Here is a 15,487-nt window from a genome sequence, read left to right as displayed (position 1 = left end):
AGCATGTCAACTGAGTGTTTTTGCAGCATTTTTCACCCATTCAAGTTACTAGAAACAAATACAAGTAAAAACGCAGAAAAAACAAATGTAAAAATGTGACAAAGACTCATGTGTTATACGCAACGTTTTTCCTGCCACCACTCTGGTTTTTGGTGCAGAAAAAAATTCTGTAAAAATGCAATGTGTCCTTAGTATAAAGCTAAAACATTTAGATTGTTATTCATGAGACATAAATGTAGTAGTTACAAGTTAGAAGATTAAACAGGAGAAAAAGTTGCCCCCATTGGATTGTAGAAGTCCTACAGACAACAGTTGTTAATCGCCTGCTAACCTGTCCCACCAGTCTGTTCTCTTATCCACTCAGTTAAGCCCCCGTCACACTAAGCGAGATCGCTGCTGAGTCACAAGTTTTGTGACGCAACAGCGACCTCAGCAGCGATCTCGCTACGTTTGACACTTAGCAGTGACCAGGCCCCTGCTGTGAGATCGCTGGTTGTGTCGGAATGGTCTGGACATTTCTTTGATTGTTGAGGTCCCGCTGGGTAGCATGTATCGGTGTGTTTGACACCTTACCAACGACCTTGTTGACGACTCGACACAGAAACACATAGGCGTGCATCGTTATACAGATCGTTACGGGTCGCTGCTGCGTCGTTGGGAAGATCTGACTGTTTGACATCTCACCAGCGATCACATAGCGACGCAGCAACGATCCCTGACAGGTCGTATAGTTGTCGGGATCGCTGTAGCGTCGCTTAGTGTGACGGGGCCTTTATAGGCCACAATATACCCTAATAAATAGATATATTAATATACCCTAGAATAATAAATATGCCCCAATAAGCCAAAAAACCTATTAAACGAAAAGATTAAAACATAACTCCAGAGTGTCAGACACAAATCTTTTTTCTCGCCACCAAGCAAACAATTGCTCCGGCCTGTAAGAAATATACTTCAACACATTTAGGAGTCAAAAGTGATAGTCACTGTTATACGGTAAGGGGGTCTACACTTTGCTTTACAGTAGCAAAAATGGTATGTCTACACATGCTAAAAGCATACTCGTTTTTTTATTTTTTCGTCCACATAACACCATTCATTATCATGTGACGCACTGGAAAGTGGGAAAAAAATTCCAAGTACGTTGAAAATGCAAAAAAAAGTGCAATTCCACAATTTTTTTTCTTGTTATGCCATTTACGGATTAGATTAACTTATTTTATTAATTTATTCTATATTTTGATAGACTCGACTTTTAAGAATGCAGCAATACCAAATATGTGCATTTTTTATTTTTATTTTTCTAATGGTTTTATTTTTAATAGGGTAAAAGGGGGTGATTTGAAAATGTGTTTTTTTTTTTCATACTTTTAAAATATTTTTTTTTACTGTATTTAATAGTGCCCTTAGTGGAGCGGAGATCGTCTGATCACTTCTACTATATAAATAGTTGAAATGAACTCACCACTCTGCATATATATCAGACTCCGGTTATCGGGTGGGACCAGCTTCCTCCGCTGGCCAGCAAAAACATGAGAAAAAAAAGTGGTGTAGGAAAAAGCAGGTACGAGCATTTATAAAAATTAAAAGTATTTCTTATTCGGTATCCATTAAGAAGTTTCTACATCTCTATTTTTCAGAAATCTAGACAACAAAAATTTCAACAAAGTCCAAAATCAAATCATAACAAAATCCTTATCAGACATCAAGTAACCATTCAATCATAGATGGGCCGTCATATGGTAGTGCAATTGAAAACCACAAAATACCCATTTGGCTCACAGAGACATTTTTATGGACATGGAATATCCTATATATAGACACTAATCTAATTTGATGTCTGATAAGGATATTGCTATGATATTTTCTTGGGCTTTGTTAGGGGGATTTTTTGTCGAGATTTCTGGAAAATACTGATGATACACCCCTTAGTCCATTAGCTTCTATACCAGGGATGTCAAACTCAAACACACAGAGGGCCAAAATGAAAAACTTGGACAAAGTCTCAGGCCAACCAGTAGCCCTCCAGACAGAATAGCAGGCCCCGCATAGCCCTCCAGACAGAATAAGGGGGCCCCGCATAGCCCTCCAGACAGAATAACGGGGCCCCGCATAGCCCTCCATACAGAATAACGGGGCCCCGCATAGCCCTCCATACAGAATAACGGGCCCACATAGTAGTGGTGGTTCTGGTTTCACGGGCCAATTATAACCACCCTGAGAGCCAGATTTGACATGTATGTTCTATACTGTATTTTTGTATATGTTCTTTATATACTTTCTGATTACCTATTGAGGATGTTTGGTCATTCAGATTAGTGGTAGGGCTATACAGGGGCAGTTGACGTTGAGCGGGGGCGCCATGTCGATTTAATTTAGGATGCCAATCTCCACTGCCCAGAAGGGAATTGTGAAGGGCAAAATTAGACCCCATCTCCCCTCATTTCTTTTTTTAAATCACAATTTTTGTGCAAACGTGTGTGCAATTATGTTTGTCAATTGGGTTTTTAAACTACCGTATTTAAATAAAAGATTTTTTAGTTTTTTTTTTTTATTTACATGTATAAGGGCCCCATAGGTTGATCGCTTTGGTTTTGATTAACCTGCTGCAGAAGTGCGCAGATGATTGGAAGGATTGGTGCGTGGCAGTATATCCAGGGGTATAATTAGTACTGTATAGCGGCATGCCCCTGAATTAGTTATCTAAATCAGAGGTCCCCAACCGCCGGTCCGCGGACCAGGACCGGGCCGTTGGGGTTTTTCAGCCGGTCCGCGGGGAGAGGGGGCCCCTCCAGCCTCCAGCAGGGCCGCCATCAGGGCATGACTGCCCTGACTCCAGTATGGGGCCCGGCCGGTAGGAGCCCCCTCGGAGCCCCCCTCTTGTGCGTCTCTCTCCTCATGGGGCCCCCGGCCGCATGCTAAGCGCCGGGTCCGGGACATCTTAGCGCTGCACTGCTGCGGCAGCACCTTCATGATTCCCCTGACTTCCGGTCATGTGACGGCGCCGTCACATGGCCGGAAGTCAGGAGAACCTGGTGTCAGCGATTTGGACGAGCGCCAGGATTCTGCAGGGATCGCATGGGGGTAAGTATAACCAGTTTTATTTTTTTTTAAATACAATTAACTAGGAGTGGGGGGAATGAGAGATGCACACGGGGGGGGAGGGGAGAGATGAGAGATGCACACGGGGGGGGAGGGGAGAGATGAGAGATGCACACGGGGGGGGAGGGGAGAGATGAGAGATGCACACGGGGGGGGAGGGGAGAGATGAGAGATGCACACGGGGGGGGAGGGGAGAGATGAGAGATGCACACGGGGGGGGAGGGGAGAGATGAGAGATGCACACGGGGGGGGAGGGGAGAGATGAGAGATGCACACGGGGGGGGAGGGGAGAGATGAGAGATGCACACGGGGGGGGAGGGGAGAGATGAGAGATGCACACGGGGGGGGAGGGGAGAGATGAGAGATGCACACGGGGGGGGAGGGGAGAGATGCACACGGGGGGTGGATGGGAGAGATGCACACGGGGGGTGGATGGGAGAGATGCACACGGGGGGTGGATGGGAGAGATGCACACGGGGGGTGGATGGGAGAGATGCACACGGGGGGTGGATGAGAGATGCACACGGGGGGTGGATGGGAGAGATGCACACGGGGGGTGGATGAGAGATGCACACGGGGGGTGGATGAGAGATGCACACGGGGGGTGGATGAGAGATGCACACGGGGGGTGGATGAGAGATGCACACGGGGGGTGGATGAGAGATGCACACGGGGGGTGGATGAGAGATGCACACGGGGGGTGGATGAGAGATGCACACGGGGGGTGGATGAGAGATGCACACGGGGGGTGGATGAGAGATGCACACGGGGGGTGGATGAGAGATGCACACGGGGGGTGGATGAGAGATGCACACGGGGGGTGGATGAGAGATGCACACGGGGGGTGGATGAGAGATGCACACGGGGGGTGGATGAGAGATGCACACGGGGGGTGGATGAGAGATGCACACGGGGGGTGGATGAGAGATGCACACGGGGGGTGGATGAGAGATGCACACGGGGGGTGGATGAGAGATGCACACGGGGGGTGGATGAGAGATGCACACGGGGGGTGGATGAGAGATGCACACGGGGGGTGGATGAGAGATGCACACGGGGGGTGGATGAGAGATGCACACGGGGGGTGGATGAGAGATGCACACGGGGGGTGGATGAGAGATGCACACGGGGGGTGGATGAGAGATGCACACGGGGGGTGGATGAGAGATGCACACGGGGGGTGGATGAGAGATGCACACGGGGGGTGGATGAGAGATGCACACGGGGGGTGGATGAGAGATGCACACGGGGGGTGGATGAGAGATGCACACGGGGGGTGGATGAGAGATGCACACGGGGGGTGGATGAGAGATGCACACGGGGGGTGGATGAGAGATGCACACGGGGGGTGGATGAGAGATGCACACGGGGGGTGGATGAGAGATGCACACGGGGGGTGGATGAGAGATGCACACGGGGGGTGGATGAGAGATGCACACGGGGGGTGGATGAGAGATGCACACGGGGGGTGGATGAGAGATGCACACGGGGGGTGGATGAGAGATGCACACGGGGGGTGGATGAGAGATGCACACGGGGGGTGGATGAGAGATGCACACGGGGGGTGGATGAGAGATGCACACGGGGGGTGGATGAGAGATGCACACGGGGGGTGGATGAGAGATGCACACGGGGGGTGGATGAGAGATGCACACGGGGGGTGGATGAGAGATGCACACGGGGGGTGGATGAGAGATGCACACGGGGGGTGGATGAGAGATGCACACGGGGGGTGGATGAGAGATGCACACGGGGGGTGGATGAGAGATGCACACGGGGGGTGGATGAGAGATGCACACGGGGGGTGGATGAGAGATGCACACGGGGGGTGGATGAGAGATGCACACGGGGGGTGGATGAGAGATGCACACGGGGGGTGGATGAGAGATGCACACGGGGGGTGGATGAGAGATGCACACGGGGGGTGGATGAGAGATGCACACGGGGGGTGGATGAGAGATGCACACGGGGGGTGGATGAGAGATGCACACGGGGGGTGGATGAGAGATGCACACGGGGGGTGGATGAGAGATGCACACGGGGGGTGGATGAGAGATGCACACGGGGGGTGGATGAGAGATGCACACGGGGGGTGGATGAGAGATGCACACGGGGGGTGGATGAGAGATGCACACGGGGGGTGGATGAGAGATGCACACGGGGGGTGGATGAGAGATGCACACGGGGGGTGGATGAGAGATGCACACGGGGGGTGGATGAGAGATGCACACGGGGGGTGGATGAGAGATGCACACGGGGGGTGGATGAGAGATGCACACGGGGGGTGGATGAGAGATGCACACGGGGGGTGGATGAGAGATGCACACGGGGGGTGGATGAGAGATGCACACGGGGGGTGGATGAGAGATGCACACGGGGGGTGGATGAGAGATGCACACGGGGGGTGGATGAGAGATGCACACGGGGGGTGGATGAGAGATGCACACGGGGGGTGGATGAGAGATGCACACGGGGGGTGGATGAGAGATGCACACGGGGGGTGGATGAGAGATGCACACGGGGGGTGGATGAGAGATGCACACGGGGGGTGGATGAGAGATGCACACGGGGGGTGGATGAGAGATGCACACGGGGGGTGGATGAGAGATGCACACGGGGGGTGGATGAGAGATGCACACGGGGGGTGGATGAGAGATGCACACGGGGGGTGGATGAGAGATGCACACGGGGGGTGGATGAGAGATGCACACGGGGGGTGGATGAGAGATGCACACGGGGGGTGGATGAGAGATGCACACGGGGGGTGGATGAGAGATGCACACGGGGGGTGGATGAGAGATGCACACGGGGGGTGGATGAGAGATGCACACGGGGGGTGGATGAGAGATGCACACGGGGGGTGGATGAGAGATGCACACGGGGGGTGGATGAGAGATGCACACGGGGGGTGGATGAGAGATGCACACGGGGGGTGGATGAGAGATGCACACGGGGGGTGGATGAGAGATGCACACGGGGGGTGGATGAGAGATGCACACGGGGGGTGGATGAGAGATGCACACGGGGGGTGGATGAGAGATGCACACGGGGGGTGGATGAGAGATGCACACGGGGGGTGGATGAGAGATGCACACGGGGGGTGGATGAGAGATGCACACGGGGGGTGGATGAGAGATGCACACGGGGGGTGGATGAGAGATGCACACGGGGGGTGGATGAGAGATGCACACGGGGGGTGGATGAGAGATGCACACGGGGGGTGGATGAGAGATGCACACGGGGGGTGGATGAGAGATGCACACGGGGGGTGGATGAGAGATGCACACGGGGGGTGGATGAGAGATGCACACGGGGGGTGGATGAGAGATGCACACGGGGGGTGGATGAGAGATGCACACGGGGGGTGGATGAGAGATGCACACGGGGGGTGGATGAGAGATGCACACGGGGGGTGGATGAGAGATGCACACGGGGGGTGGATGAGAGATGCACACGGGGGGTGGATGAGAGATGCACACGGGGGGTGGATGAGAGATGCACACGGGGGGTGGATGAGAGATGCACACGGGGGGTGGATGAGAGATGCACACGGGGGGTGGATGAGAGATGCACACGGGGGGTGGATGAGAGATGCACACGGGGGGTGGATGAGAGATGCACACGGGGGGTGGATGAGAGATGCACACGGGGGGTGGATGAGAGATGCACACGGGGGGTGGATGAGAGATGCACACGGGGGGTGGATGAGAGATGCACACGGGGGGTGGATGAGAGATGCACACGGGGGGTGGATGAGAGATGCACACGGGGGGTGGATGAGAGATGCACACGGGGGGTGGATGAGAGATGCACACGGGGGGTGGATGAGAGATGCACACGGGGGGTGGATGAGAGATGCACACGGGGGGTGGATGAGAGATGCACACGGGGGGTGGATGAGAGATGCACACGGGGGGTGGATGAGAGATGCACACGGGGGGTGGATGAGAGATGCACACGGGGGGTGGATGAGAGATGCACACGGGGGGTGGATGAGAGATGCACACGGGGGGTGGATGAGAGATGCACACGGGGGGTGGATGAGAGATGCACACGGGGGGTGGATGAGAGATGCACACGGGGGGTGGATGAGAGATGCACACGGGGGGTGGATGAGAGATGCACACGGGGGGTGGATGAGAGATGCACACGGGGGGTGGATGAGAGATGCACACGGGGGGTGGATGAGAGATGCACACGGGGGGTGGATGAGAGATGCACACGGGGGGTGGATGAGAGATGCACACGGGGGGTGGATGAGAGATGCACACGGGGGGTGGATGAGAGATGCACACGGGGGGTGGATGAGAGATGCACACGGGGGGTGGATGAGAGATGCACACGGGGGGTGGATGAGAGATGCACACGGGGGGTGGATGAGAGATGCACACGGGGGGTGGATGAGAGATGCACACGGGGGGTGGATGAGAGATGCACACGGGGGGTGGATGAGAGATGCACACGGGGGGTGGATGAGAGATGCACACGGGGGGTGGATGAGAGATGCACACGGGGGGTGGATGAGAGATGCACACGGGGGGTGGATGAGAGATGCACACGGGGGGTGGATGAGAGATGCACACGGGGGGTGGATGAGAGATGCACACGGGGGGTGGATGAGAGATGCACACGGGGGGTGGATGAGAGATGCACACGGGGGGTGGATGAGAGATGCACACGGGGGGTGGATGAGAGATGCACACGGGGGGTGGATGAGAGATGCACACGGGGGGTGGATGAGAGATGCACACGGGGGGTGGATGAGAGATGCACACGGGGGGTGGATGAGAGATGCACACGGGGGGTGGATGAGAGATGCACACGGGGGGTGGATGAGAGATGCACACGGGGGGTGGATGAGAGATGCACACGGGGGGTGGATGAGAGATGCACACGGGGGGTGGATGAGAGATGCACACGGGGGGTGGATGAGAGATGCACACGGGGGGTGGATGAGAGATGCACACGGGGGGTGGATGAGAGATGCACACGGGGGGTGGATGAGAGATGCACACGGGGGGTGGATGAGAGATGCACACGGGGGGTGGATGAGAGATGCACACGGGGGGTGGATGAGAGATGCACACGGGGGGTGGATGAGAGATGCACACGGGGGGTGGATGAGAGATGCACACGGGGGGTGGATGAGAGATGCACACGGGGGGTGGATGAGAGATGCACACGGGGGGTGGATGAGAGATGCACACGGGGGGTGGATGAGAGATGCACACGGGGGGTGGATGAGAGATGCACACGGGGGGTGGATGAGAGATGCACACGGGGGGTGGATGAGAGATGCACACGGGGGGTGGATGAGAGATGCACACGGGGGGTGGATGAGAGATGCACACGGGGGGTGGATGAGAGATGCACACGGGGGGTGGATGAGAGATGCACACGGGGGGTGGATGAGAGATGCACACGGGGGGTGGATGAGAGATGCACACGGGGGGTGGATGAGAGATGCACACGGGGGGTGGATGAGAGATGCACACGGGGGGTGGATGAGAGATGCACACGGGGGGTGGATGAGAGATGCACACGGGGGGTGGATGAGAGATGCACGGGGGGTGGATGAGAGATGCACGGGGGGTGGATGAGAGATGCACGGGGGGTGGATGAGAGATGCACGGGGGGTGGATGAGAGATGCACACGGGGGGTGGATGAGAGATGCACACGGGGGGTGGATGAGAGATGCACACGGGGGGTGGATGAGAGATGCACACGGGGGGTGGATGAGAGATGCACGGGGGGTGGATGAGAGATGCACGGGGGGTGGATGAGAGATGCACGGGGGGTGGATGAGAGATGCACGGGGGGTGGATGAGAGATGCACGGGGGGTGGATGAGAGATGCACGGGGGGTGGATGAGAGATGCACGGGGGGTGGATGAGAGATGCACGGGGGGTGGATGAGAGATGCACGGGGGGTGGATGAGAGATGCACGGGGGGTGGATGAGAGATGCACGGGGGGTGGATGAGAGATGCACGGGGGGTGGATGAGAGATGCACGGGGGGTGGATGAGAGATGCACGGGGGGTGGATGAGAGATGCACGGGGGGTGGATGAGAGATGCACGGGGGGTGGATGAGAGATGCACGGGGGGTGGATGAGAGATGCACGGGGGGTGGATGAGAGATGCACGGGGGTGAGCTGCACATGGGGGGGTGAGAGATGCACATGGGGGGGTTATGTTTACATAACTTTGTTGCCTTATGAAGGGCGGGGGGGGGGCCCCCAAAAATTTCTTGCACAGGGGCCCACTACAGTCTGTGTCCGCCCCTGGGATGAAGTAAATGCAGCTGAACAGCAGCTGTCAGGACAGCTGCCCTGTCCTGCTGCAGGGCGTGATGGGGCCTCAGTGATGCGGCTCCTGGCACAGCACATTATGTGGGGCTCCTGGCGGGGAGCTGGTCTACACTATATGATAAGTATGCACTAAACTCCAAATCCCTCCATTACCCCGCCCCCATATGACCAAAGCCCCGCCCACCCCACATGACCAAAGCCCCGCCCACCCCACCCCCTCCTTGCTGGGCCATGGAAAAATGATCTTGCTTCAAGCCGGTCCCTGGTGCAAAAAAGGTTGGGAACCACTGATCTAAATAACACTGGTAGGTTTCCATTGATAAGACATACTGTTCTAAGCAGTAGGAAGAAAAATCTCACATAATTTGGGACAAGTGACATTACCATTGAAGAATTACAAGGATGTTTGGCCAAGTCCACAGTTCCTCTAGCAGCTTTTTGCTGTTTCTCCCTTTCTCTACGACTCTCCGCCTTCTTACGGGCACCGGTCTTTTTTTTGGGCATTTTTCTGCGGCTGTAAGCAAAGACAGACAGATACATGATGGTTGTAAAACAGCATAATTAGGATCAGAATATATTACAGCAACATATCAGCTACAGAAATGAGTATTGCAGTAGGAACAACCTAGAACCTATGTGAATGGAGACGCAGTAAAGTATGTGCACAGTCGCTCCATCCACTCTGTATGAGACTGCTGGAGATATTTGTGTACAGCACTCTATCCAAGGCAATCACAGAAAAAATGGCCCAATGCTTAATTGAAAATTGTGAAACAATATCCCCATGCAAGCGTTCTGTGGAGGTCTCAGCAGTCAGACCCCAAATGAGCTAGTAGTTGTCACCTATTCTATGGACAAGTGGTAACTTGTTACTAAAGGAAACCCCTTTAATATAACAAAATATATCAATGAAAGCTGAGAAAATAGTTTTACAGGGGAGTCTTGTAGATGCTGTAACCACAGTACCCTGGTGGGTGGGATTAAGAAGAATATGACCCCTTAATTCCTGAAAGATAATCCAATTATCTAAATCCTGACTCAGTAAATGGAGAGTGATGCACTGTGTAATATACAGCATGTGCTCCCTCATTGCACAGAGCAGTTTTGGGGGATAGCATCCATTAGATCTTGTCAAAAGGGCATTTAATATAAGTTATTTTGTGTGTTTTTTTATCCCTAATCAGCAATAAAGGTTATAAACAACCACTTAAACTTGAGACACATACTGTTCTGCTGAGGGCATGATGGCTATTCATAATTTGGGGGCTAAAACGTTTTCCTCTAAATTAGTGTTAATGACATAATAATGATCATTAGGATATTTATGCCTTCTTTAAAGGGAATCTGGTGCCAGGTTTTTGCTACCCCATCTGAGAGCAGCATGATGTTGGGGCAGAGATCCTGATTCCAGCGATGTGTCACTGGTTTGCATGCTCTCATTTTGATAAAATCCCTGTTTTATCATCTGCAGATCTAGCAGTTCTCTAAATGCTGAGGTCTGTGTGACCGTGCCCCATCACTGATTGACAGCTTTCTGGGTGCACTGTGCACGGACCGCAAAGCACGAGATATCTGCAAATCTCACAACCCGAACTCGACAGCCTCGTATGTGCTTACGAGACTGTCAAGTGTGGGTCAAGAGACAAGTGGAAGTCCGTGATGTGTTCGGACCTCGTTTCACGGACATCTGAATAAGCCTTTATGATCTTCTCTATGGTCACAACATGCCTTAAACAGACAGGCTGACAGCACAGTAGTAGTTGTGGCAGCATTCCACTTCATTAAAACCATCACAACCCTGGGGTGACAACTATAAACCAGAGTAAGAATCCAGTACCACAACATTCCCTAAAGTGGACCTTTCAGCAGTTTCAGCATGTTAAACTGGCCAAAAAATTAAATAGGGGCTGAAGAGCCAAGTAAAACAGATTTTATTTTTTAAGTTCTCCTCCCCGTTGCGAAAATATTAGCTTTTAAAGTTTAGGTTATTATTTAAGATACGCCCAACTAGGTGTTACCAGAGTCTTGTCTCAAGGGGTAAGTACTTTTCCTCTGCATGACGCCTTCTGCTTATGATTGGCCAACAGCATACACATGAAAAAGTACATGCCCCTAGAGAAAGGAAAGAAGGATACACTCCAAGGTCAGAAGAACATGGCTTCTGCTCTGAGATGTAACGATAGATGTGTATCATTACATGTGTTACAGGAGAAAGCATGTTCTTCTGACCTTAAGAGGGGGCAGTATTATTTGGGTACTGGGAGAAGCATTACATAAACATTGTATGGCAGTATAACTTGGGTGCTGGAGGCAGCACTACATAGATATTGTATGGCAGTATTACTTGGATACTGGGGGCAGAATTACATAGACATTGTATGGCAGTAATACTTGGGTACAGGAGGCAGTGGTACAGACACTGTATGGTAGTATTGATTGGGTACTGGGGGCAGTGGTACAGAGACACTGTATGGCAGTATTGCTTGGGTACTGGGGGGCAGCACTACATAGATATTGTATGGCGTATTACTTGGATACTGGAGGCAGCACTACATAGATATTGTATGACAGTATTACTTGGATACTGGGAGCAGGATTACATAGACATTATATGGCAGTATTACTTGGATACTGGGGGCAGAATTACATAGACATTGTGTTGCAGTATTATTGAATACTGAGGGCAGTGGTACATAGACACTGTATGGCAGTATTACTTGGGTACTGGGGCCAGTGGTACATAGATACTGTATGGCAGTATAACTTGGGTACTGGAGGCAGCACTACATAGAAATTGTATGGCAGTATTACTGGAGGCAGCACTACATAGACATTGTATGGCAGTATTATTGGATACTGGGGCAGAATTACAGACATTGTGTGGCAGTATTATTGGATACAGAGGGCAGCGGTACATAGACACTGTATGGCAGTATTACTTGGGCACTGGCGGCAGCATTACATAGACACTGTATGGCAGTATTACTTGGGTACTGGGGGCAGTGGTACATAGACACTATGTCAGTATTACTTGGGTTGGGGCAGTGGTACACAGACATTGTATGACAATATTACATGGGTACTGGGGGCAGCATTACATAGATATCATATGGTGGTATTATTGGGTACAGGGGCAGTGGTACATATCCACTGTATGGCAGTATTACTTGGGTACTGGGGGCAGCATTACATAGGCACTGTATGGCAGTATTATTAGATACAGGAGGCAGTGTTACATGGACATTGTATGGCAGTATTATTGGATACAGGAGGCAGTGTTACATAGGCACTGTATGGCAGTATTACTTGGATACTGAGGGTAGCAGTACATAGACATTGTATGGCAGTGTTACACAGGCGCTTTATGGCAGTATTATGTGGCACTGGGGGCAGCAGTACACATTGTATTAAGAGGGTATAGTGCTGCAGTGTTTGTGAGGGCAGGATAATACAATGCCATGTATACTATGTCCACAGCCTGGCAGGACTCTCATACAGGAATAAACTGAAGCCCTTGAGCCTCCAGTCCTCACTTTGCTGTCAGCACATTTCTGTAAAGTTTAGGAAAACTTGCAGCAGCCCCAGTATGTGCACGGTGAGGGCGTCCTCCACAGGGAGAGTCACCACACCAGAATAAACCAATGTGACATAAGTGGCTATAATGGCAAAGTGAGCAGACGACGTGTGGCCTTCATCACGTACCTTGTGGCCCTAACACACACCGGAAGCTACGGGAGAGACGAGACTGTGCGGTGCTCAGTTCCAGCTGTGCGGCGGGTAGGTCACCTCCCACCATAACCTGTATGTTTACACTCAACCAATAGGTGAGCGTCTTTCTTATCATTCTATTACTACACACATAAAACAGGGATTGTGATTGGCTAGAATACTGGCGTGTCCATACAAGCGTGAGCTGACGTGTAAACACTAGAGCAGTAGCTCCGTGCTATTAGTGTCACAAGCGGCAGCCATGTTTCTGGAGTCTCCGTGTCATTTTACCTGGTAGTGATAAGTAAAGCCTTGGGGTTAGCCCGATACATAACTGACGGCCGTCTGATCACTTGTCTTGTCAGGCACTGGGTTACAACTATCACCAGGGGATTCATAATGGTTAGGGTTTTTTATAAGTACTATGTGGATCTACACCATTTTACCCAGTTTCTTAGTTTGGCCTTTTTTTTAATTCTTTTAACAAAAAAAAATGATTTTCCCATTTTTTATTTCTAATGATGATTAGTTTTGCACTGTGGCGGCACGGCTGATGACTGCACATTTAATGTCAGTGACTGATTTATTATTAGACATTACATTTTATGGGGGGGGGGTCTTTTTACAGGGGACATTTCTGTCTGCCATCATTACAGAGCTCTGATAAAGCCCTGCAGCATTAGCCCCTATCACTCACCCGATGGCCATGTCGTTTGCGACATGATAGTTGGGACTGATATAGCCCGTTCCATTTTCCAAACTAATTATTAAATATTGAAGTGGACCTGTCAGTGCTTTTTACATAATAATAATAATTTTTATTTCTATAGCACCAACATATTCCGCAGCACTTTACATTTTAGAGGGGACTTGTACAGACAATAAAGACATTACAGAACAACAATAATCACATAAATTAACATACCAGGAGGAGAGAGGGCCCTGCTCGCAAGCTTACAATCTATGAGGAAATAGGGAGACACAAAAGTTAAGTGGTAAAAAGTGCTTGCATTGTATGGTCCAGCCATTAGTATACTAAGTACGGTATGCACATAATGCTACATGAACCGGTCACCAGCCAGTATGTGTACACTACAGACACAGAGGGCTATTAAGTGCATGGAGGGTGTGTGAACAGATGATAAGAGCGTCTTGATTCTGAAGAAATTTTTGTATGGGCAAAACGGGGGTAGTTAGATAAGTGAGGTGGGGCGATAGGCCAGTCTAAGGCTGTGTGCCCACAAAGCATTTTCTAAGCATTTATGCTGCACTCAAAAATCCGCAGCATGTCCATTCATTTTGCGGACACGCAGCGTAATCGCCACCATTGACTTGCATTGGACCGCGTGACATCCACATCACTGCATCTGCACAAGCGGATATAACGCGGTTCAATGTGCGGATGGTACCCAGATCTGGAGGAGAGGAGACTCTCTTCCAGACCTGGGTACCATAGAAACTGTAAAAAAAATAATTTAAAATAAAAAATAAAGATTATACTTACCTTCTGATGTCCTCCCGGTGTTTTGTCCGCTCCGTCCGGTCTCTTGCATTGCTCGCACTGTTGTGAAGGACCTGCCATGACATCATTGAGTCATGTGACCTGACACATGACTGAATGACGTCACCGCAGGTCCTTCACACCACCGCGAGCCGCCCAAGACACCGGACGGAGCGGAGAAAACACCGGGAGGACATCGGAAGGTAAGTATAATCTTTATTTTTTATTTTTTTACCATTATTATTCTTTTTTTTTTTAACTAACTTGGTCACACTACTATAAATCCATGCCAGTTGCATGGATTTATATAGTGTGAACAAGTTGTCAAGCACTTTTCCAAGTGATGCTAAAATCGCTTGGAAAAGCGCTTGATAACCCGCATGCAGAAATGCATGCAAAGACGCTTGACAAACGCTTCTACCTGGCGGGAAAAACGCATGTAAAAACCGCATGCCAGGGAGAAGCGTAAAAAATATGCAGCATTTCTGTATCGTGGGCACATAGCCTAAAGAAATGCGTTTTTAGGCCACACGTAAAACTGTGGGTATTGGGAATTAATCGAATTGTCCTGGGTAGTGCATTACAAAGAAATGGCGCAGCACGAGAGAAGTCTTGGAGATGGGAATGCGAGGTTTGGATTATTGAGGATTTTAGTCTTAGGTTATTAGCAGAAAGGATTGAATGGATAGGGTGGTAAACTGAGACAAGAGAGGAGATGTAGGGCGGTGCTGAATCTTGAAGTGCTTTGTGGGTGAGAGTGATACATTTATATTGGACTCTGTAGTTGATGGGCAACCAGTACAATGACCGGCACAGGGAAGAGGCATCAGTGTAGCGTTTGGAAAGGAATATGATCCTGGCTTCTT

At 51.2% G+C, this 15,487-nt stretch overlaps 1 protein-coding gene across 1 annotated transcript in view; it reads right to left on the bottom strand.

Moving 5' to 3' along the window:
- Positions 1 to 13,251, bottom strand: part of ZNF330 (zinc finger protein 330) — a 36,349-nt gene extending 23,098 nt beyond the window's left edge. Inside the window, exons 1-2 of the mRNA XM_073642127.1 lie at positions 13,115 to 13,251; positions 9,797 to 9,926 (exon numbers count right to left, since the gene is read on the bottom strand). Of these exons, the coding sequence (XP_073498228.1) occupies positions 9,797 to 9,916 (120 nt within the window). The 5' untranslated portion in view covers positions 9,917 to 9,926; positions 13,115 to 13,251. The remainder of the gene's footprint in view (positions 1 to 9,796; positions 9,927 to 13,114) is intronic.
- Positions 13,252 to 15,487: the final 2,236 nt, after the last annotated feature.

Source organism: Phyllobates terribilis, unplaced genomic scaffold (assembly GCF_046119375.1).
Source record: "Phyllobates terribilis strain yellow unplaced genomic scaffold, ASM4611937v1 Scaffold_1__5_contigs__length_1240528914, whole genome shotgun sequence".
Lineage (NCBI taxonomy): Eukaryota > Metazoa > Chordata > Amphibia > Anura > Dendrobatidae > Phyllobates > Phyllobates terribilis.
The sequence above is the reverse complement of the archived record's forward strand: the minus strand, read 5'-3'. Positions and strand labels throughout refer to the sequence as shown.